A 25,518-nucleotide genomic window follows, 5' to 3' on the forward strand; every position below is an offset into this window, starting at 1 on the left:
CATGCCTTTGGTGTTGTATCTAAAAAACCAGTGCCATACCCAGTGTCATCTAGGTTTTTTTCCCTATGTTGTCTTTTAGGAGTTGTACAGTTTTGGTGTTTTACATGTAACTCTGGGATCCATTTTGCATTCTTTTTTTTTTTTTTTTTTTTAAGATTTTATTTATTTATTTGACAGAGATCACAAGTGGGAAGGAGGGAAGCAAGCTCCTTGCTGAGCAGAGAGCTGGATGTGGGGCTCCATCCCAGGACCCTGAGATCATGACCTGAGCCAAAGGCAGAGGCTTAACCCACTGAGCCACCCAGGTGCCCCTGCATTAGTTTTTTGTGAAGGGTGTGAGGTCTGTCTCTGGGTTCCTTTTTTTTTTTTTTTTTTTTGCATGTGGATGTCTAGTTGTTCCAGCACCATTTGTTGAAAAGACTATCTTTGCTTCACTGTATCGCCTTTGCTCTTTTGTCAAAAATCAGTTGGCTGTATGTGTGTGCATGCATTTTTCAAATCCATTATTGAATACTTCTAATTTTTTCTGCTTCATTTTTTGGATCATTCCTTTTTTATTATTATTTTTTTTTATAGCTTCAGTAAATTATACATGAACATAAGCAGTAGCCTCCTTATTATCTTCCCAGCCTTTAGTCTCTTTTTTCCTTCCTGGAATATTTATTTCAAAGCTCATTGTCGTTGCAAAACTAGCTCGTTCTGTCAGAGAATATCATGGGAATTACAGGATCTCAGCATTGCAAAGGATCTTAAATGTCATTTAGTTTGTACACTTTTGTTTGAATTTTTCTCTCCTATTTTTGCTAAATGTCTTCTGTCGAGTTCTTTAGTCTAAGCTTAGATTCCTGCAGTGACAGGGGAATCATTCTCTTTGAATGTTGCGTGCCAGTTTTTGGACACCCATTCATGTTAGTCTTCCTTATGTTGAGATGAGATGTATATCCTTGTCGCTCCTACAAGCTCTAGTTCTCCCTACTAAGACCACATAGAACAAGGATGCTTCTCCTTCATTGTACAAGCGCTTAAGGCATATGAAGAGAGCTGTTCTATCCAGACCTAAAGTCCTGCAGGATTCATCTTTTTCCTAAGTTATATGCCCCAGCTTGGTGGGTTCCTCCAGCCAATATTTCTATAATTTATTTTCAGCCCGTTACCATCCTATTCACTGTTCTCTGAACTTTAGCATTTGTTTATATTCTTAAATTGTGAAACCCAGAAATCAGTGATGTCCTCAAGTGTCTTCCCTGTTCTAAAATAGACCAGAACTCTCCATTCTTTGTTCAAAATCTTAGTCTTCTTTTAATGCATGATGGAATTGCATTAACATTTTTGACATCTGCATTCTATCTTGGATTCTATAGCACATTGAATTACTATTGGGTAAAACCCCAAAATCATCTCTCACAAAACCATACCTCCCCCAGCTGTACTTAACTACAGAAATCTTACATTTATTCTTGATAACTTATCTTCTTAGAATAGTTCTTTGCTATTCTACAGCTACAGCTTGTCAAGGAATAAAAAAATGTGTCCTTCTCAGCTTACGATTTAATTAAAGCCATAGAACATACACACTAAATAAAATAATAACTTCAGAACTCTTAGAAAACGACTTAACATATTGTCAGTTTTAAGTGTGAATGGTTCTGTGTCCTGTGGTCTGCATTACCCTCATCTGGGCCAGGGCGGGGGTTGGGCAGGGAGCTTAGTAACTGGTCACCTTCCTCAGCTCTGCTCCCGACTTAATGAGTTCAGATTTCTAGGAGTGATGCCTGAAAATCTGCATTTTAACAGGCTCCAGTGAACATCAGTGCGTGTTGAAGTTTGACTACTGCTACTGTACTTGAGAATAGAGCCAAAGATGTGATGCGAGAGAGGAGGCATTGACACAGTCAGATGTGACAGGGTTAGGTGACATTACTGAAGGAGGTGATTTCTGAGGAGCAGAAGAACACGAACTTGACAGAGTGAGTAGAAGTTCCAGGTGTAGGAAAAGAAAGAATACGTTATCTGCCAGGGAAGATAAGATATTTGCTACCCTGCAGCAGACGCCTGTAGAGCAGCAAATAAAATAAGTAGAAAGCTAAGGGACAGAGGGAAAAAGAAGGAAGGGAAGGCTGTAAAATTCTGAAACCAGTAAGAACGCAGGCTGCCAGATGGCAGCAAGGCAGGACCTGCCATAGTAGAAGCATGATCTCTGTCATCAAGAATTCGTGAAATACCGGCCACGCCCTAGGAGGGAGTGTAAAAGGGTGGGGGTGTCAGCAGAGATTAGTTCGGAGAGTTGCTACACATACCCCATCTTTAGTTCTAGGCTATCTAATGAGAAGATCTATATGAAATCTCAGTTGACTAATTTGGATATAGACCAGTCAGGTGGTAGACATCACACAGCTGCTTGGTGCTCAGGGCGGAGGCCTTTTTCACTTTATCGTAACGGAACTCACTCAGAGTGTTCTTGAGAATATCTGAAAGTTGGCGGGGCACAGCAAGTCTCTGCTAGACAGAGTGACACCTGTGGATGATCAGAGACCTGACTGCCCAAATGGGGTCAGGAGTGAATTTGTAGCCTTGGATGTGTCCTTTCCTTAAATATTTGATAAGTGCCCCGGTCAGCAAATGCAGATGACAGTCCGTGCTAGATGCTAATTGGCAGTCTTTGAAATTAACAAACAAACAAAAAGGGCCCCCTGTGTTACGATGCGTTGATGGAACTGATGCTCCAGATCCTCTCTGCGTGGCTGGAAAATTCAGAACTATTTCTTCAAGTACGTTAATCATATCATACTGCTGAAAAGATGAATTGGGCGGCAGTAAGAACATACAATTCTAGGAGAAGTTGGAAGTACGCAGACTTTAAAACAAAAGATCATATATTCATATCAGCTTGTGATTGTGTTTCTGCAAGTGCATGCACTGTTTAAAAATAAGCATTCAGATCTGGTTTGCACAACTGCAGAGAGAAGCTTGCAAGACTTGGAAATGTGTCCTGACTTGCCACTGGTCTGTTGATAGTCTCCCTCTTAGGCAAACATGGCAGATCTGTCTGCATTTGCACTGGAAGCTACTTGGACTTCCCCTTTAAACATCAGCTGTTGTTCAAAACCCACTCCACACTTTCTCTCTTTACAGATCATGTTGCCCACGAAATGAATGAAACACTCCATACCCTGACGCTAATTTGACAGAGATCACTTCTAATATATTATCATTCTGTTCACTCTTGTGTAAAATCGGTGGATTGTTGTTGTTGTATTTAATATATATAATTTTTCCTCTTTCAGATACCCAAAAGTTGACTGACAGTTTCTTCTCAGCGCAGCTTCCCTCTGTATCCTCTTAGGAAAACAATGAAAATCCACTGCTTTTTAAAATCAAAGAGCCTAGCAAACATACTTGTCACTGTTTGGGGATAATGTTTGTAGGATTATAAACAGCAAACATTACTCTTTATTCATTTAGGTGCAGTGATAAGGCTCTATATTTTTCATTGAGCTATTTTAAGAAGAGAGATTATAATTAGCATAGTAAATATCTTATATTTTCATGTATCATTTTCATCAGAGGGCTGGATAAGCCTTATTATAGTGGATAAGGTCCTTCCTCTTCGGTTTAGACTTTCAGATCAGAAATCATTTCAGGTTATTCGTAGCGCACACCTTAAAGCCTCTTCAAGTTGTCCCCATCAGAATTTGTACTATTGTAATCACTGGGTGTCGGTACCTGGGGCTCAAACAATATTCCAAGTTTTATACATTGCTGGAGAATTAATTCCTTATTCAACGGAGAGAGGAAGAAGTGAGGTGGGAAGGCCTATCATAGTCATTGCCTCAAATGAAGAGGCAAAGGGTAGGCCGTGGTTGTCTAGCCTGGTGGGTGCGCATGTGGATGAAGTCCCCAGGAACAGCCTCAGTCCTCCCTGCAAAAGCAGGTCATTCCAGGGGAGTGCCGGCAGAACTTGGTGTGTGCTCCCTGCGAGGGAAGTGACAGCTAGGGGCTATGACAGTGGTTGCACTGGGGAGACACAGGGGACTTCCCAGAGGAAACATATGGTAGAACCAGGGGTGGCAGAGACAGCAGGACGTGTGCACATGGAACTGATAATCAGAGTAGCCAGGGTTTACGGTAATGAGCTATGTGTTGACCCTAAGTGAGCTTGGAAAATGAGGCATCGGGATGAACGGCCTCTGCCTGAGGCATAACAGAAGCAGATGGGATTGACTCCGATAGTAATCTGGTCTACCTGGAAGACGGAGGCTGTAGCCAGGGAGAATCCTGACTTACTGAAACTCTCGTGAAATCTTTGGGGAACTGCTGTGGTCCACCTCATTTACTACTGTGCCCATTTGCAGCTTGAGGTCCATCCGCAGAATGTGTACGAGCACTTGCAACCTTCAAGTGATAGTAGTGTCTGATAAGTGAAGGGGCCACAGTTATTAGTCTCAGAAGGAATTTCGTAAGCAAAATAGTCACTTATTTTCAAGCTTTACTGTCACCTAGCAGTAATGTAATTCTCACAGAACAGTTAGGAGTCTGGTTGCATTTCATTGGTCCTCTCCAACAAGATGGTAAAGTATAAGCTACTATTAATTAATAGCTAATATTTATGAGCTCTTACTATATGCCGACAAGTATGCTAAGTGCTTTGGATGCCTTGTATTGAATCCTCATACTAACCTTCTAAGGTAGTTGCTGTTATTATCTCTGGCTAGGAAACTGAAGAACCAGGATTGAAACCAGGTGAGCTGAGTCCAGAGCTCACACTTTTTTTTTTTTTTTTTAAACATAGAACGTATTATTTGTTTCAGGTGTACAGATCTGTGAAGCATCAGTCTTACAAAATTCATAGCACCCACCATAGCACATACCCTCCCCAAAGTCCATCACCCAGCAGAGCTCACACTTCTGACAGTGTATACAATATGGAATTCGTGGGGCACCGGGGTGGCTCGGTGGTTAAGCCTCTGCCTTTGGCTCAGGTCCTGATCCCAGGGTCCTGGGATTGAGCCCCGTGTTGGGCTCCTTGCTCAGCGAGGAGCGTGCTTCTCCCTCTGCCTCTGCCTCCTGCTCCTCCTGCTTGTGTTCCCTCTCCTTCGGTCTCTCAGTAAATAAATAAATAAATAAAATATTTTAAAAAATAAAATGGAATTCGTTTAACATGAAGACTATCTTTTATTCTGAGATTCATTCATCCTACCTTTTGATATGAAAATACATCTCTTTTTATGAAATGTGGTGTTAGGAGATGTCAGGTTTGATTTTTTTGTTATTGTTTAAGAAAACTTTACCCTGAAAAATAAAAACTAAGCAACCCTATGACATGACAGCACTTCTCCCCTGTTTAAAAAAAAAAAAAAAGTTCTTTTCCTGGTTTGTGAAATCAAAGTCTGAAAACCACTGCTCAAAAAGGTGAGACTGTTAGTAATTTTTAATGTTCTCTAGAGATTTTTCACTCACATTATTTCCTAATGCGTTTAATCTGATAAATCTCATCCAGTCCATCTGGCACCTGACCACAACTCATAGGCTCGTCTGGTGGACAGATACCTATTGTGAGACGTAATTAAATATTGGTATTTTTTAAAGATTTTATTTATTTATTTGACAGAGAGAGATCACAAGTAGGCAGAGAGGCAGGCAGAGAGAGAGGAGGAAGCAGGCTCCCTGCTGAGCAGAGAGCCCGATGCGGGGCTCGATCCCGGGATCCTGAGATCATGACCTGAGCCGAAGGCAGAGGCTTAACCCACTGAGCCACCCAGGTGCCCCTGTGAGACGTAATTAGAATGCAGTTTGTGGTTCATATTCGAGGGAATCATTAAAAACGTTTTATGACAGGGGCACCTGGGTGACTCGGTTAAGCGGCTGCCTTCGGCTCAGGTCATGATTCCAGGGTCCTGGGATCGAGCCCCGCGTCGGGCTCTCTGCTCAGCGGGGAGCCTGCTTCTTTCTCTCCCTCTGCCTGCCGCTCTGCCTACTTGTGCTTTCTCTCTATCTCTCTGTCAAATAAATAAATAAAATCTTTAAAAAAAAACAAACAACTCTTTATGACAGGTGATCTAGAATGAGGTACCAGCAAGCCTTATACTAAATACTTTACGGAATGTAGTCTCACATGAGGTTCCAGTGTCTCATTAACTTAAATCCTTAGTAAACAGTGGCTGTCATTGACTATGTTTATTTCTTGGGCATTTTGTATTGTTTCTGCCTTTACTAGTAGCTATTGCATAATAATAATAGGGCTAATACACAGGAACGGTTTTCCGTGTCAGTAACATTTGGAGAACAAAATGAGAGAGCAAGAGTAGCCAGCTCGGGAAGTGCTCTGTCTCTCTCAAACAAATACATTAAATATATTTTTTTTTTCTTTTTTTCTTTTTTTCTTTTTTTTTTTTTTTTAAAGATTATTTATTTTTATTTATTTGACAGAGAGAGATCACAAGTAGACAGAGAGGCAGGCAGAGAGAGAGAGGGAAGCAGGCTCCCCGCTGAGCAGAGAGCCCGATGCGGGACTCGATCCCAGGACCCTGAGATCATGACCTGAGCCGAGGCAGCGGCTTAACCCACTGAGCCACCCAGGCGCCCCCATTAAATATTTTTTTAAAATACAGGTTGAAATCTTCAAAAAGATATCAGAACTACTGGTTCCATGTTTTTGAATGCCTGCTCTGGGCACATGAAAACCAGGGGAGCCGGGAAAGATGCTGACTGACTTACTTGGTCCTCCCGAGTATAATTTTCACTGTGTTTTCTTTCTCTCTCTGTTATTCTGGACTTCGGTGTCCTTGTTGGTGATTTATTCAACAACTTTTCTTCACAGTTCTTTGGCTTCCTCATTTCCAGTAAACTTTCAGGGCCCCCCGTCCTTTGCTCATACCCCAAGCTTCACTGTTAGCAGTAATGACCGCTTCGGGGATCCCCGTGTTAAGCACCCTGCTCTCCAGCTGCCTCCCGTTTGTCTCATGCTAGCACTGTCCTCACCCTGGCTCCAGCAGCTTGGGCCCCACAGGACCCCCCGGTTAATTTATTCTCTCACTTCGCAACCTTTTTATTCTGTCTTCCCTCTTTACCCAGCTTCGATTCTGTGGTCTACCATGTTTATCCTCTTCCCGTACAACCTTAATGGCCTTGCTCCTTATCTTCTGTGTGTCAAAGCCCTAGATATGTCTCAGCTGCCTGTAGGCTCTGGATCAGGACCCAGACTACTGACTGTGGCTTTAGAAGAGTCCAAGGCAGGATGTCTGATCTCAATTTAAATTTAAGAAGCACATCTCAGGTGGGCCCTCAGTGTTTCTTGGTATCGGTATTTCCTGCTGTTCCTTCTGTATTTCCCTAGTCTAGCCACTTTACTCTCCTTCTCTCCAAGAGGACCAGTTCCTCTTTTCCGTTCTCCTCAGACCTCCAGCACCACCTCTTCCAGTCCCTCACCAGCCGCTGGTGCCCTGGAATCATGATTTCATTGAGAAAATAGAAGTAGTTGGAAGAGATCAGCCTCCTCTTCCCTACCACCAAACGTAGCATTTGTTGAATGAGTGAAAGAATATGCTATCCCAGAACTTTACTTATTCCTATATTCAAAGGTAATTAGCAATTTACATTCCAAAACCGTATATAAATCTGGTTTTGCCATTTTAGATTATGCTTTTCACAACCACCATCCTTTATGCTTCTATAACCAAGAGTTATTAATATGTTTGTGCCTTAACCAAATAAAAACTAGGTATTTTTAAAAAGTTGATTATTAACAGGAGCAATTAGTAAAATAAGCACTTAATTGATTGAATATGGGAAATTAAAGATTTTTTATTTATTTATTTGACAGAGATCACAAGTAGGCAAAGAAACAGGCAGAGAGAGAGGAAGAAGCAGGCTCCCCGCTGAGCAGAGAGCCCGATGAGGGCCTTGATCCCAGGACTCTTGGATCATGACCTGAGCCAAAGGCAAAGGCCTTAACCCACTGAGCCAGCTAGGTGCCCCTGAATATGGGAAATTAAGAGAAGAAATCCTTCGGAGCTATGTTTGATTATGCTATTAGCCCATGATAGCTCTAACTTGTAGAAGTGACAGAAGGAGGAGAAAAGATTCGAATGACATAGAAAAGAAGATAAAGCCTCAAACTTCGTGGATGAGAACAAGTCGTGTGAGAGTTTCAATCACCCATGTTAAGAAAATTAGATAATAGAATCTACTTAGTTATAAATATGTTGGCTTTAAATTTGTGCTGCTATTTACCTCATGTTGCTCAACTTAAAGATTTAGTTTTGAAAAAAAAATAAAGGGGTTAAAACAAACAATAAAAAAAATCAAGATCCTTATGCCAGCTTTAAAGAAATTTCTATTTATGGAGTTGAGTAAGAGTCTGCACCTTATGGGGGCACCTGGGTGGCTCAGTTTTGGTTAAACATCTGCCTTTGGCTCGGGTCATGATTTCAGGTCCTGGGATCGAACCCCACATTGGGCTCCCTGCTCACTGAGGAGTCTTCTTGTCCCTCTCCTCTCCCTCTGCCCCTTCCCCTGCTTGTTCTCTCTCTCTCTCTCCCTCAAATATATAAAGTCCTTAAAAAAAAAAAATTCTACACCTCACCAAACACCTTAAGTAGCTTAGATAATCACAGCAAAGAGGAGAGTCCCTCAGTGACCTGAGTTCCATATATTGAGTTCACTTAATGGCACCTGTGTGTTCAGGCGTGAGTTCCCACACATTTTCCCAGTTTCCCATGTTCTTCCCAAACCTTTACCGTACTTTCCAGGATCATCTCCTCATCCCTCATTTTGTAGATGACCTGGCTCCTGCTTCACATAGTAAATAGAGCCCAACAGGCATAACCTCCACTCAATTCCTCATCCTCCTTTACTTAACTAATTCTAATCCCGGAAGAAGAGGTTTCCTTTGCAAGGTATCTCTCAAAATCCCTCCTTTGTGTCGCCAGAGTTCCCCAAATTGTGATCTTTGTTTGTTCCTGCTTATATTACTTAGTTTCCTTCTCCCACCTCAACCCGAAATGATCTGACTCTGACCCAAGACCTTATGGCCCAGATCAGCATGAATTTCCTGGTTTTTACATCTAGTGTTCTCTTTTCAAGCCCCAGCCTCTATCTCTGCACCATTTGTTCCCATTGTCATACTCCTCTGCTTAAAACTTCTTGTGGCTTTTCAAATGTGCTCAGAGCAGGCATTCAAAAACATGGAACCAATAGTTCTGATATCTTTTTTGAGCTTTCAACCTGTATTTTTTTTTTTTAATATTTAATTTATTTGTTTGAGAGAGACAGAGCACAAGCTGGGGAAGGGAGAAGCAGACTCCCCACTGCACAAGGAGCCTGACTCGGGACTCGATCCCAGGACCTTAGATCATGACCTGAGCTGAAGATAGACGCTTAACTGACTGAGCCACCCAGAGGCCTCTCAACCTGTATTCTTTAAGGGATGTTACTACGTGAATCTTAAATGCCTTATAGCTAAAAACAAAGTTATGATTTCCTCTAATCTCCTCTTGCTAACTTCTTGGTTATGTTCTAGGGTTTCATCATTGTACCATGTGCCCAGGCTACATACCCTTGGGTCAACCTTGACTACTCCTCTTTCTCTTATTTTCCTTTGGCTTCTGAGCTCTGATGAATATCTTCCAAATCTTCCTTTCCTTTCCTACTATAATTTCTTATGACTATTGCCTCTTTCCATTTCTGGTCTCTTGTCTGGATTATTTCAGTAGTACATTCAGGGGTTTTAAATTTGGATTTCATGAATAGACCTCAGAGGATCTAAGAATATCATCAAAATTGCTTGCACATTTTTTGTACATGTGCATTTTTCAGGACAGGTCCATTAGACTATTCCATGGGAAAGAAAGTAAGACAGTGAGAGGCTAGGACAATTTAAATGAGTCAGTTCCACTGATTCTCTTCTTTCCATGCCTGCTCTTTGCTATTTAGTTCACCAGCTCAGGGCGCTGATATCTAAGTAGCGAGGCACGTTAAGACATCAAGAAAGAACAAGTGACAGGAGTCAGTTCAGCTTGGCAGTCAGGACAGTCTAGCGGCCACAGGTCAGAGGCTTTCCAGCATCAGAGCCATGTCTTAATGTACTCCAGAAGATCAGGAGAAAGCTGGGGCATCTGTAGGGAGCTCTCCTAAGGCCTCTGGACCCATTTGTTCAAATGGTTCCAAAGGACTTGGAGGAAAATGAAAGTTTAATTGGCAAAAATCCAGAGCCGGCCAGTAAGGCAGCGTCTCCAGAAAAAGGTTAAAAATATTCCTCCAACTAGACTTTTACCCTCTCATCTTTGTTCTTCAGTTCTCCCTTCACTCTATCTACCAGCAGAGTTAGTTTTTATTTTTTTATTTTTTTTTTTTAAGATTTAATTTATTTATTTGACAGGCAGAGATCACAGTAGGCAGAGAGGCAGGCAGAGAGAGAGAGGGAAGCAGGCTCCCTGCCAAGCAGAGAGCCTGATGTGGGGCTCAATCCTGGGATCATGACCTGAGCTGAAGGTAGAGGCTTTAACCCACTGAGCCACCCAGGCGCCCATAGTTTTTCAACATATATCTCATTGTGTACTCTCCCTGATTAAAAACCTCAGGGTTTTTCAAGACAAATTAAAAACTACTGGGCATGGTGTCAAGGCCTTCCATAGTTGGGAACCTGTCAGCCTCGTCTCCAGACACTCCCCACCCCCCTCCAAGGCTGTAGTCACAACAGGTTACTACTGGCTGTTTTGAAAGGACAGCTTCTATGTCCGTACCTCTATGCCTTTGTTTGATCATGCTAGTTTCCCTTGTTAGGTGCCATTTCCTCTCCCGTGCTCAGTCATGAACCTCCTGCTGTCCTTCAAGGCCTGCACTAAATATTATTTCTTCCTGTGTCCATCCCTCATTTTCTGCCATCACCCTGGCGAAGTCAGTCTCTTTTGGCCAGGTTCCAAAAACATTTCATACATATCTCTGATAATATCATATTATATTGTAGATAACCTATTTTTATTTCTGTCTTTCCTACTAAACCAGAAATGCCCTGCAGGTAGGGACTGCCTTTTTCATGTTTGTATCCCTAACACCTAGTTTCATGCCTAGTCCAAACAGGAGCTTAATACACTTTTGTTGAATGGAATTACTTACGAAGAGTTTTTATGACTCATTTAAAATTAGAGACCAATGCTTATTTAATAAGTCAGAAGAGGCTATAATAATAGTAGTAATAACAAAGTCCCATTTCCACTGCTTATTCAAGTAACTGCTTCCTTTGTGGAAGTGGATTTTGAAAATCTTCACTTGTCAATGTATATTTTTTTAAAAGATTTTATTTATTATTTATTTGACAGACAGAGATCAAGTAGGCAGAGAGGCAGGCAGGGCGGTGGGGAAGCAGGCTCCCTGCTGAGCAGAGAGCCTAATGCGGGACTCGATCCCAGGACCCTGGGATCATGACCTGAGCCGAAGGCAGAGGCTTTAACCCACTGAGCCCCCCAGGCGCCCCGTCGATGTATATTTTTGATGTGCTTGCGATCCTGAAAGAATTATAGCTCTAATGCAGACTAGAGCTTCTATTCCCTATTTTTGTCATATTGAGTAGATTTGGTCATTTCAGAGATCTGTATGAGCTACAGTAAGTTGCGTGGATATGTGTTTTATCTCTTTCAGACTTCATGGTGATAGTTTGTGAATCATTTATGAGTCCATTTAATTCAAACCACATTAAATTGAGCATTTTCCACATATGAAAACAGAGTTACGGAGTTAAGATTCTAGTACAGACAGTCCCCAACCTATGATGGTTTGACGTAATGATTTTTTGACTTTATGATGGTGTGAAAGCAATATGCATTCAGTAGAAACCATATTTCAGATTTTGAATTTTGGTCTTCCTGGGCTAGAGATAAGCAGCACAATATTCTCTCACGATTCTGGGCTGCGGCACTCACATCTCCCAGTTGCTTGTGCCATCACAAGGGTTGTCTTCAACTAGCAGTGAGTTGATGATTACTTATAATGATAAGTTGAGGCTGATCTATGTTATATATTATACAGTTCTGCTAAATTTGCAAAGTCCCAGTCACTGTAAATATGTTTTTCAGGCATTAGTTCATTTATGAAAGTAAACACTTCCATAAATGAAGAGCTTCAAATAGTTTTTTTTAATCTTTTTTTTTTTAGGATTTTATTTATTTGTCAGGGGGAGCACAAGCAGGGGGGGTGGCAGACAGAGGCAGAGGGAAAAGCAGGCTCCCTGCTGAGCAAGGAACCCAATGTGGGGCTTGATCCCAGGACGCTGGGATCATGACCTGAGCTGAAGGCAGATGCTTAACTGACCGAGCCAACCAGGCTTCCCTTAAATAATTTTTTTAAATTGTTGTCTCTCCTTCATTTTCTTTGAGTTTTGTAGGAAAGGAGTCAACAACAATTTACTTATTCAGCCATTTACTGAGTACATATTATATGTTAGACATTATGGTGGATGTTTGCAATTCCAGATTGATGAGCTAGCACCTGCCCTTGAATAGTTCATGGTCTAATGGAGAAGGTATATAAACAAATAATTGCAACTTAAACCTTGGAGAAGAGGAAGGAAACTCCTTGAGAAACCATGATGAGATTAACACTGGATGTATCTGCAGATGAGTTTGTGGTTAGAGAATCAATGAGCTGAAGGGAGTTCATACCTGATAGTCTTTTTTTTTTTTAATATGAAGTTGGAATCTAGGTCTTTTCTATGAATTAAACACATAGGGTAGCACTTGAGAAGAACGGTGAAGATCTAGATGATTAATGTAGACAATGGGAGGTGGACTAACAGAAAACAGTGAAGGGTGGTGTACAGTATCGAGAAGCAGTGAGCATGGAACCGAAAGTGGATAAAAGGAAATAGTGAGAATATCAGTCAGGACAGGGGTGTAATTTTCTCTGGCTGTGCTCTGTGGCCAACATGTAGGTGCAGTAAAGTCATATTGTGTTCAGGCCTGTGGGATGAGTAGAAGAGAAGTGTAAGAAGGCCAAGGGGTTGAAAGAAAGTATAGCTTAATGTGGAAGGACGTAGCATTATGAGGGAGTAGATAAACTTGGAGAAAGTTAAGAAATTAGAGGAGGAGGATAAGGCCTGGTACTTTGTCGGTCCTCAGCAATTATTCGTTTTCTCCTTTCTGGCTCCCCTTTCCTGTGCCTTGTTTTGCCAACACCATGACCACCTGCCTCTGCTGTGGTTTATATGAACAGTTTCAAGTCATGATGGTAGCAGTTGGCTCGGAGGGTAAGATTAGCAGCTAGGTTCCGAAGTCTTCATCGGAAGTATCCCAGTGGTTTGGATGCTAGCAGTGCCCGATGAGGCTGGCCTTGGCCTCTAGGAGAAGCTCACGCCTTACCCCCTCATCCCACTATTTCTTGTGCTCCAAGAGTGGATCGAGGCCAAAGACATTTCATTGGCCATGGTTCTCAAACCAGGAATTTATTTGGTTATGAGAAATGTTAAGACCCTAAAGCCTTCAAGGGTTTCCACTAAGTTCCCCTTGTCTCTACAAATCTAACCATAAGTGCACATCTCATTACTTTCAAAGATTTAAAAAGGAGTCTTTTTTTGACATACAGAAGTAATGACCGTACTGGCAACCCAAAGGGTATTCCTTTTTTTTTTTTTTTAAAGATTTTATTTATTTATTTGACAGAAATCACAAGTAGGCAGAGAGACAGGCAGAGTGAGAGAGAAGGAAGCAGGCTCCCCGCTGAGCAGAGAGCCCGATTCGAGGCTTGATCCCAGGACCCTGAGATCACGACCTGAGCTGAAGGCAGAGGCTCAACCCACTGAGCCACCCAGGGGCCCCCCAAAGGGTATTCCTACTCAGAATCTAAAATACCTAGTAGAGTTGGTTGTACCTTGTGATTTCTTTTATGTGAGTTATTAAATGTATTGTCATAATTTTTTGAAAGAAACAGTTTTTAAGGCTTTCATTCCAAATGAGGACAAACTATCATACATGGAAACATACTATATTTCATTCCCCAAAATTTTCTTTTTCACCTGTACTTTTGAGTGCTTAACACTGAAATCTAATAAATCGTGATTTCACAGAATGCTTTTTTGCTGTAGTATAAGGGAAAAACTCATAAGAAAAGAGTCCTGCATCCTAAGTGTGCAACTGCAGGAAAGGTGAGAATTCCTAGAGTTAGTAAAGTGAAACCACAGGTCATCAGAATCTTAGAAATGGAGTAAATGCTCATGAAGAAATCCTGGGGAGTCTAAATCACCAGTCTTGCTCTTTCCCTATTGTTACGGATACCTTTTAAGGCATTTAGCAATGCTTGCCTAGAAAAGAATTGAATACTGTTCTCTTGAAATTTCATCTTCATCTGGGTGGTGTTGAGAAAAGCGTGTGCCTCCCTTGGCATTAGTCACATGAAGTAGGACATTCACCTTTATCCACTAAGTTGTAACATCCATCTGGATCCTATGGATTGCTCTATACCAGCCAACTCAAAACATGTTTGCCCATTCTTCAAGGGCTTGTGTTGACAGGTAGACCTGTAATATCTATGACTAAGATATGGTTTCCATAGCCTACCGTATCATAATAGATTTGTGTTGGGTTAAATTTGCCTAAAAGCAGATCTCTTTTATTCTTTGACTTTAAAGCAAAAGATAATGGAAAATAAGTAATACTTCCTAATTAGGTATTTAGGTCAAAGAGACATTTTCAGAGTTAAAAGTATTTGTTCTAAATGATAGTTCAAATAGACTTTTCTAAAGACCTTTAATTGGCAACTTTCACACTCAAATACTGGTACTTGTATAAGAATTTTTTCTGGATTTTCTATTTTAAAAAAGAGTTTTAGGGACACCTGGCTGGCTCAGTCAGTAGAGCGTGCGACCCTTGATCTCCAGGTCATGCGTCCAAACCCCATGTTGGGTGTGGAGCCTACTTAAAAAAAAAAAAAAAAAAGAGCTTTAGTTGTTCATTCTTGTTCTGTTCAGGCACTTGGATATTATATGTTAATGACATTACTATAGTTTTCCTAACACGCATATGAAGAAGAAAGATTTTCCTTTCGATGTCTTACTTGGATTTTAGGTAATTGATATAAGTCTGTTTTCTTTTCCTCTTTAGGTTGCAAACATGTTAAAGGCATCCTGTTATATGGGCCCCCAGGTTGTGGTAAGACTCTCTTGGCTCGACAGATTGGCAAGATGTTGAATGCAAGGGAGCCCAAAGTGGTCAATGGGCCAGAAATCCTTAACAAGTACGTGGGAGAATCAGAGGCTAACATCCGTAAACTCTTTGCTGATGCTGAAGAGGAACAAAGGAGGGTAATGTTAATATAAGTATAATTTAGTGAAAGTTTGTTATCACTTTTATGATGAATGAAACCAAAGCTAAGGTGGAAAACTTATTACTGTGATCCATGTTTTGAAAAACATGCAGGTAGAATTTATTTAGTACTGAACTATATCACCGAACCAGGGATTATGGGGCATTTACATCATGTGAACACATGCCATTACCTACATGGACATAATACCAAGATAGATGATTATATAAGCCAAAGGTTTTGCAAAAACAGCTCATGAATTTATTTTCAGGTGTCACTTTTATTCCACATTACTTTCAGAGAGTTAAACTCATTTATCCTTTGGCAAAGGGGGAAACTAAATTCATAAAATGACTAGTAGAATTATCTATATGTAAGGAGCAGTTGCTGAGAGCGAGTTTACTTACCCCTGAGTCTCCTCAGCTGTAGAGTGACAGGTATGAATTGTTAGGTCTCAAAGGAAAGTTTGATGTGGGTCTTAGAAAAAAATTAATTAAAAGTCAAAGCAGAGTTTACTAATTGTTATGGTTAATTTTATGTGTCAGTCTGATTGGGCCTCAGGGTGACCACACATTTGGTTAAACATTATTCTGGGTGTGTTTGTGAGGATATTTCTGGATGAGATTACCATTTGCATTGGTAGACTGAGTAAAGCAAGGGCCCTCCCTAATATGGGTGGGCCCCATTCAATCAGTGGAAAGCCTGGCTAGAACAAAGGGCTGCTCCTCCTCTGACTAAGGGAATTTCCTACTGCCTGACTGCTTTTATCTGGGCCATCAGTTCTTCCCTGCCTTTATACTCAGACTGAAACTGCCTCCCTTGGAAGCTCAGTCTCCAGGTTGCGGTCCTACCATTGGCTCTCTCGTGTCTCCAGCTTGCCAAGTGCAGACATGGGACTTGTCAAGCCCCATAATTGGGTTACCCAATTCCTTATAATTCATCTTTCTGTAGATAGATATAGATCTATATTTAGATCTATGTAGATCTCTCTCTCTATGTGTGTATATTTTCAGATGACCAATAGGGATGGATCTATAGATCCGTCTTACTGATTACATTTCTCTGGAAAACCCTCATACACTAATACTAACATATTTATTTCATTGACAGAAGTTCAAAAACAATGCCATCAGATTTCTGCTTCTAGCAATGCAGTAGAGTAGGTAACCTAAAAACCTGCCTTCTGTAAATACCTTCAAATGCTGGGTAGAATATAACTAAAATAATTTTAAATGCATAATTTAGTTCTCAAGAAAGAAAAGATCTCCAGAAATGAAAACTCTGAAAATTAGAGTGGTAGAGTTAAGAGTTGCAGCTTTTTGTTTTGGTAATCTATGAGTTTGGGTTTTAGTACCTGCTAGCTGGCAGAAAATGAGCCCTTGAGCCCACTTCAGATGTGGACTAGGAACTGGAACCTTCAAAGGGGTTGTGTCCTCAATGAAAAGAATGGACTAGAAATTGCTCACTAGCACAAAGAAATAATAAAGACATTTAACCTTTTGTCTGAGTTCTTCAGTGGGAGCTAAAGAATCTTTCATGGGAATTCTGAACTGTGGTTTCTTACCTCATGCTTAGGATTTGAAAACACACACACACACACACACACACACGCACACACACACACATACACACACACCTCACCACTACCAACATCACCACCCCCACCCCCACCCCTGACTTATGTGGTCTGGGGCCCCTGTGCTGAGAAATTGATTTAAAGATAAATCCTGAACTAATAATAGCATGGGGTTGATAGATATTAACAAACCTCTGGGGAGGAGGAGAATGGAGGCTCAGAAAAAAAGATCCTGGTGTGTAAGGTCATCATCCCTTTGGAGATATTAGCCATTTCTGGAGGGAGCTGCTAAACTGCTGTGCAGCCCTTTTGACAGGCCAGTGGGAACAATGGGCCAGAGGTTAAAAATGAACGGCTCACAAAGAAAGGACACCTGATGAACATGTCTCAGTTTGAGCTGGGACCCTGGAAGGCTGCACAATAGAAGCAGGGGTTAACCCGAAGTAGACATGCTCTCACAGAGGCCAGCTTTGAATTGCATCTCATTTCTCTAAAATTAAATTGAAGGTTCCTAAATCACTGGTGCCTTTCAGCATCCAGCAGAATTGTAGATCCTTCCTGGAGGAACGTAATATCATGCAAGGCCACAGATTATTAGTTTACAAATGAGATGCCTGGTATAATCAAAAGCAGTCAGGTACACAAACACATAGACAACTTGAAGAAAGAGAAACAAAAGATGATAGAGATTGGGCCTCCAGATATCGGAATTCTCAGATACAGGCTTTTAAAGTAACTTCACTTACCATGTTCCAAGGGAAACAAGATTGAGGATTTTGGCTGAGCAGTGATTTGTTTAAAAAAAAAAAAATCAAATGAAAATTCTGGGAATGAGAAATTCAGCAACTGAAATTAACTCAAATAGATGGGTATAAATAGCAGATTAGACGCAGCTGAAGAGAGTATTGGTGCACTGAAAGTTGTTAGACAAAAATAACCAGAGAAAGGATGAAAGCAATGAAAAGTGTCAGAAAATACCAACACAAATGATGGAAACCGGAAATCAGTTGAATGTTTTTTCTAAGAAGTTGAGAGAGAAGAACTGTTAACTTAGAACTTTGTATCCAGTAAATGGATAAATCGTCATGTAATATCCCATGAAGTATTACACAGTAATAAATAAACAGAATATGGTCATACGTAGTTGTGAGTCTCACAAATAAATATTGAGCAAAAGAAACCAGACAAGAAAGAATACATTCTGTATGATTCCATTTATGTAAGGTTCAACAAAAATTTAATATTTAATGATACAGGCCTAGGTGGTAAACTATAAAGAAGAGTGAGAAGTAATTTCCATAAAAAATCAGTTTGGGGTTGCATATGGGAAATAATGGGGAGGGATACTGAGGAAGAGTTGTGAGGACAGTCGCTCACGATGCTGGCGCTGTTCTATTTCTTATTACGTTATATGGATATTCATTTTGTGACAGTTTCTTGAAACATGCATTCGTATTTTGTGAACTTTCTCTGTATACCATATTTCACCATGAAAAAGTTTCAAAGAGGTAAACTTAATAATCAGTGCATGAGACAACAATAATAGTCATCAATACAGGTGTTTTTTTTTTAAGGTTAGAACTAAAATATGGAACAAAACATATGGGAAGTGGATTAAGTCTGTGTAAGATCTTTGTATTATTTGGGAAGAAGATAGTACTGTTAATAATATCAAGCTTTAAGTTAGATGGGTATGTGAAAATTGTGTATAACTTTCACCGTTTTCCAAAGCGTGAGGAGGAGCTGGTAGAGGAATAACAAAAACTCAAATTCTTTAGAAGGCATGACTCAAAGAAAATGTGGAGATATTGAAAATGTAACTTCAAAAAAAAATTTCATTTACATCAACAGTCAAAATGATAAGTACTAGAACTAAGCCTTAACAGAAAAATTAAAGAAAATTATAAACATTTTTGAGAATCTTTTTTCAAGAGCTACTAAATGAAAAAAAATGGGGAAAAAAAGAGCTACTAAATGATGTGATGTTTATGTGTGGGAATCAGACAATATCATAACAGATCTTCCCATATTAATTTATAAATTTATGCTTTTCCAATCAAATCTGATGGGAATTTTTTGGAATTTGACAACTTGATTTTTTTTTTTTTTTTTTGGATACTTGAAGAGCCATGAAAATTTTCGAAAATTATGAAGAACTTATTTCATATCATACTGGAAAGCTGTAGTAATTGAGACAGTTATATATTCTTACATAAATAGACCAAGGAAACAGAATAGAACACAGGAAGTACTTGTTATATGAAAAGTGACAGTACAAGTGGAAGGGGAAGGAATATTCCCTGAATCAGGATGAGATCATCAGCTTTCTGTTTCGATTAAGGTAAAATACAGTACTTATCATATCATACAGAACTGCAAAATGGATTTGCAAAAAATAAATAAAACTTACCAGAGGAAACATTTTTAGAAGAAATCTCGGCAAAAAGCTTTAAGAGTTGAGGCTAGAGAAGAATTTCTTTAAAAAAAAAAAAAAGGAAGAAAGAAGGGTATTTATTTATTTATTTATTGCCTCCCAGGCACCCCAAGAAGAATTTCTTTATTAAGATTTGGAAATCAAATCCATAAAAGAAAAAATGTTAATTTGGTTACATTAATATAATATGAAGAAAATTCCCTCTGACAAATTACAGTGGATAGAGATGTAACAGACTGGAGAGGATATTTGCTGTGTATATAATCCACAAAGAGCTGGTGTTTTATAAATTATCTGTAATAACTCCTTTATAAAAAGTATGAAAAAGACAAATACCACAATTTAAAAAATAAAACCAACTAACAGGGACACCCAAGTGGCTCAGTTAGTTGAGTGTCTGGCTCGGTTTTGGCTCAGGTAATGATCTCAGGTCTCTGGCCTCGGCTACATTGGTTCTTGAAGGTGTGGGTCCTAGTGGATTGGTACAAGTCCAGTAATTCACAAGTCCAGTAACTCTTCAGACAGTCCCAGAACCAACTCAGTTTTACCGTTCATCCCTAATACTACAATATTTTCTGTTTCAAAAATCTTTTAAACACTCAGTGTACCAAGAAAAATTGTCACCACCATTTACTATCTGGGTTGAAAGAACTCCTTTTTAAAAATTTTAAGTTATTTTACAAATAATTTACAAATGTAAGTATAAAAGGGATTGAAAAACTGTTATATATTTAATAAGAACTTAAATATAGCGAACTAAATTTTTATTCCATATTTTCTTGGTCTTGAAGATATGGACGTAGCTATCTATATCTATATAGATATCTATATATCTATCTCCATCCAAATGGTCAGGAGCCTCTGAAGGTAACTAATGGTTCATCAGTTATCATGCATGAACTTCTACATACTGATTCTAAGTTTTATCTTTTTTTTTAAAGATTTTATTTTTTATTTGTCAGAAACAGAGAAAGAGCGCGCGCACAAGCAGGGAGTGCGTCAGGCAGAGAGAAGCAGGCCTCTTGCTCAGCAAGGACTCTGTCCCAGGACCCTGGGATCATGATCTGACCTGAAGGCAGATGCTTAACTGACTGAGCCACCAAGATGTCCCTGATTCTAAGTTTTAAATACACCTCTAATGGAGTCTAGCTTGTCATTATTTCTGGTTCTTTTTGTACTTGCATTGTCAAGACATAATACTTGAAGAATTTTTTTTTAAATCATTACTTTCTTGAAGAGAGGATGGCCACCAGATACTCCATAATTGCAAGACATTTTCACTTTCAGATTTGTTTACCCCCTTTAGAATGGTCACATTTTTAAATATCTGTATCACCTGTTTCTTCTCATCATCTCTCTCTATAGTACCTGCCTTCAGCATCCTTCTACTTAGAAACCATATCAAGGAAATTTTGATGTGTAGATGAAATAAAAGATGAAAAATACTGTCATGTGTCCTTTTTTTTTTTTTTAAGATTTTATTTATTTATTTGACAGAGATCACAAGTAGGCAGAGAGGCAGGCAGAGGGGGGGGGATTAGGCTCCCAGCTGAGCAGAGAGACTGATGTGGGGCTTGGTCCCAGGACCCTGGGATCATGACCTGAGCCAAAGGCAGAGGCTTTAACCCACTGAGCCACCCAGGCGCCCCTACTGTCATGTGTCCTTAACAGAAAAATGAGATGGTCTAGTTTCTTGTCACAGAATCTTGCACAATGAAGATTTTTGTTGAATAAGTAACTAGATGAAAATGCCCTTTTTTTGTCCTTAAAAATATATTATTCACTCATTCTTTATTTTTAACTTGAGAGAGAGAGCGTGCACATAGGGGTGAGGTAGGGGTGGAGGGAGAGGGAGAGAGAAACTCAAGCGGACTCCCCACTGAGCTCAGAACCCAGTGCAGGGCTCACTGTCTCCCTGAGATTAGACCTGAGCTGAAATCAAGAGTCATCGCTCAACCAACTATGCCACCCAGGCACCCCTCACTCATTCTTGAGCTTGAGAAAATTTATGCAGGATAAGATCATCTGAGGACACGTAGTCTGATATTTTACTTATAATCATCAATTTCTCCGTCTTCATTAGAGTTTCAAGTGATGCTGTATCACTCCGCTTTAGTCTTTGGGTTAGATATAACAAGTGTGAATTATTTTGCTCTATTGGTTTTCTTTTCTTTGCCATTATGGCCAGAGGGAGGAAATCTGAATTCTCTACTGTGTTCAGTTAAAGCTAAGACCAGGGAACAAAGATGGTGGATGGTGTCTCCAGACTTCTTTTATACCCTTGAAAGATGTTGTAATTTTTTGGACAACACAGTAAGAAAACTGAAAAGTGATGTCATAGTGGTCGTGATTTCACTATTGCATTATCCCTCTGAACAATTCTGTCATTCTTTCATTTTTCTTACCATCTTAATCTTTTTAGGTTAATTAGGAATCATTGATGAGTAATAATGATGTCATTTCTAGAATGTTGGAAGAGCATAATATATCTTAGATTTATAAAAAGTTTCAGTGGACTCATATGGTGCTTGCAAGATAGAATGAGTTTTATTCTATTTATTCTATTTTTTAAAATATATTTTCCATTTTCTTCTGTGGAAGACTTCTAATTTAAAAAGTCATGAAATGTCAGTATTTACAAATAGTTAGAATTGTTCAACCAAAAAAACTTATAAAACTGAAATTGTGTCTAAGGGACCCTGATGGTATATTGAGGTTTAAACACTAGGTGCAGGTGTGTCAAAATGTCCCTTCTTTAAAGAGACATTTTAAAAAAATCTGTTGTGATAGTTTCCACATGGCCACATAGGTGTTTTTGGTACTGGTTTTAAACTTGCAGACAGTTTAAATAAGACACTGTTAATGGTACAACTGAGTTGACAAAGAATTTCTAGGTAGATGTTAATCAAGCCAGCCTTTTCAGTTACACCTTTTCTCAAATCTTACAACCAGGAATGCCTTGGTATTCTCAGCTAATGACCCCATGGAGGGTAGATGTGTGTTACATAATAGAGGAAAGCATCACCTCTGTGATTCTGGACAGTCCAGGCTGAGAGATGAACACTGGCATATAGGTCAGACTAGTTAAATATAGAACAGCCGTTATCCTAGGCAGTTGCCAGGAGCTCGACAGCATCGGCTCTGTTTCTGTGGGGGAAGACGTTGCAGAGTGTAGGAACAGAGCTAGAGGCCAGTGAATTAAAGAGAATTGCATTGTGGAAATTTAAACTCTTGGGTAAAGGTTTATTGATGAGTCAGCTATATTAATCTGTGAACATTAATCTTAACATCTTCCCTACATGACTTCTAATTTATTGGAAGAACTTGCCTTTATTTAAGTAACGCACCTGTAAAAATTGGTGTGGTTGTACTGACTAGGTTGGGGGAGGGCACCTGATGACAGGTCACAAGATTGGTAAAGTTCTGAAAAGGTCAGAATGGTACTGAATTATGTTTAAGACAGAATGTTCCTGTGGGCCTACGGTGTTCCTATTGTCTTTGGCTTCCCACCCACACAGACGATTTTTAAGGTCAGACTGAGAAGGAAGTAATGATTCTAGTGGCAACATAAGGCACATTGAACAGCAAAATTCATACATTTTAGCAGCTTTTTGGTTCATGCTAAATTGGCAGACAGCCTTGAATAAAAAAGTGTCTTATGAAATAATGTAGACTCTCAGGTGCCTGCATAGCTCAGTCGGGTAAGCATCTGCCTTCAGCTCAGGTCATGATCTCTAGCTTTTGGGATCAAGCCCCACATCCTGCTCCCTGCTGGGCAGGAGTTTGCTTCGGCCCCTTCCCCTGCTCATGAGCTAGCTCTCTGTCTCTCTCTCAAATAAATAAATAAAATCTTTTTTTTTAAAATTCTATACATATGTTAAAACTCACAAAACTGTTTACCAGAAAAGTCAGCTTTACTTCATAATGAATTTTTTAAAGCAGAAAAATATCTTATAATACTTACATTCTGTTGTTCATATGCTCTGCAAGATAATAGTTATGTGTTCATCAAGGTTTCCGAAATGTAACTAGGTTTTTATTCCCTGAACACTACTTCCAGATTGTTCTCCTTCCACCAGTTTTAAAAACTAAACTAAAATCTGAAAAAAATTAATTTTCTCAATATAGTCATATTTATTGAACAGGTATCTGATTATAAATGGTAGCTTGGTTTCTTAAAAAAAAATTTCAACACCAAAAGCTCTCATCTTTCCAACTGTAGAAAAGACCGAGAATAAGGAATTGGAACTATACCCTTAGCTTTGCCAAACACTTCTGTATGGTAGGGTATTAATACTTGGAAATATTGTGACTGAAAAACTGAGATTCTACATAATTTTTAAAAAAGATTTTATTTATTAATTTGAGATGGAGAATGAACAGCGGGAAGGAGGGGCAGAGGGAGATAAAGAAGCAGGCTCCCCGCTGAGCAGGAAGCCAGGACATGGGGCTCAATCCCAGGACCCAGAGATCATGATCTGAGCCAAAGGCAGATGCTGAACCAACTCAGCCACCCAGGCGTTCTGTAAAGTAGTCAAAATTGTTATGACAGAGTAATGTCACAATACTATGACAAAAAATAATGATAATGTTATGACAAAGAGTAAGAGCAAGCTTGCCCAACCTATTGCTCTATAATAGAATAGGCTTATAATGATATAAAAATATAAAGCCCAATAGAAATGACATCTCATTGATGAAAAGATGATTTAGTCTACAGTATTAGATCAGTTAATCGTTTGAATAAGAATCACTTGGATTGGGACGCCTGGGTGGCTCAGTTGGTTAAGCTGCTGCCTTCGGTTTGGGTCATGGTCCCGGGGTCCTGGGATTGATCCCATATCGGGCTACTTGCTCAGCGGGGAGCCTGCTTCTCTCTCTGCCTCTGCCTGCCGCTCTACTGCTTGTGTTCTCCCTCTCTCTCTCTCTTTGACAAATAAATAAATAAAATCTTAAAAAAAAAATCACTTGGATTCTTACTTCACATGTACCATATACAAAAATGAAACTGATAGACTGAAAAATTAGATGTAAAGTAAATATTTGAAAAAGAAATATAGGTGACCATAAGGGTCTGTAAAGAGGGAGGATTTTAAGGGTGAAAGTAATTTTACAAACCATAAAATTAAAAATGGGTAATTTTGGCTACTACATAATAAAAAAAAAAGTGAAAGTCCTTCTATATTAAAAAATGTGCCATAAATAAAAGATAAGTGGCAAACTGGAATAAAATATTTATAACAAATAAATAATACCCTTAATATATAAAGAATTTTTCTACGAATCAAAAAGAAACACTATTAAATCCCAACAGAAAAATGTACAAAGGATATGTACAAATAATTAATGAAAGAAGAATTATACAGGAGCACCTGGGTGGCTCAGTGGGTTAAGCCTCTGCCTTCAGCTCAGGTCATGATCCCAGGGTTCTGGGATCGAGCCCCACATCGGGCTCTCTGTTCAGCAGGGAGCCTGCTTCCCCCTCTCTCTCTCTGCCTGCCTCTCTGCCTGCTTGTGATCTCTGTCTGTCAAATAAATAAAATCTTTAAAAAAAAAAAAAATTCAAATGGTAAAAACATGATTTTAAAAAGTGCCATCCTCTTCAGTAATCAGACAAATGCCAGTTAAAAACAATTGAAAAACGCCATTGTTCAGTTATCAAGTTCAGAATTACTTTTTAGATTTTTCTAATATTCATTACTTGTGAGGATATACCAAGAGAGGCACTGTCATATTCCTTGGGGATTATAAAGTGGTAAAATCTTTCTGGAAAAGTATTTGACAACCTATTTCAAGGGCCTTAAGATACTCAACACACCTTTTAAAGTAGCAGTTTGCATTCAGGAAGTAATCAGATCTATTGTCAAGGAGTTAAGTACAAAAATGTTTATTATGGGGCACCTGGCTGGCTCAGTCAATAGAGAATGTGACTCTTGATCTCTGGGTCATGAGTTTGAGCCCCATGTTGGTACCTAAAAATAAAATCTTAAAACAATGTTCATTGTAGCAATACATATAATAGTAAAAATTTAGAAATTATTCAACATCTGAAAGGAAGGAATTAATGTGAAGTTCAGGAGTTCTTTGTGCTGCCAGTTATACAGTGAAATATTATGGAGCCATTAAAAATTACATAGTTGTATCTATAGCCATGTGAAAGGACTGAAGATAATATCTGTACTGAAAAAAGGGATACAGACTACCTACACAGCACCTGATT

At 39.4% G+C, this 25,518-nt stretch overlaps 1 protein-coding gene across 1 annotated transcript in view; it reads left to right on the top strand.

The window, feature by feature from the left end:
* The window catches only part of LOC111158089 (N-ethylmaleimide sensitive factor, vesicle fusing ATPase), a 151,889-nt gene that overhangs the window by 64,561 nt on the left and 61,810 nt on the right, over window positions 1-25,518 (top strand). The window contains exon 9 of the mRNA XM_022519923.1: window positions 15,087-15,286. Coding sequence (XP_022375631.1) covers window positions 15,087-15,286 — 200 coding nt within the window. The remainder of the gene's footprint in view (window positions 1-15,086; window positions 15,287-25,518) is intronic.

This window comes from Enhydra lutris, unplaced genomic scaffold (genome assembly GCF_002288905.1).
Source record: "Enhydra lutris kenyoni isolate GAN:26980312 unplaced genomic scaffold, ASM228890v2 scaffoldscaffold57, whole genome shotgun sequence".
Classification (NCBI taxonomy): Eukaryota; Metazoa; Chordata; class Mammalia; order Carnivora; family Mustelidae; genus Enhydra; species Enhydra lutris.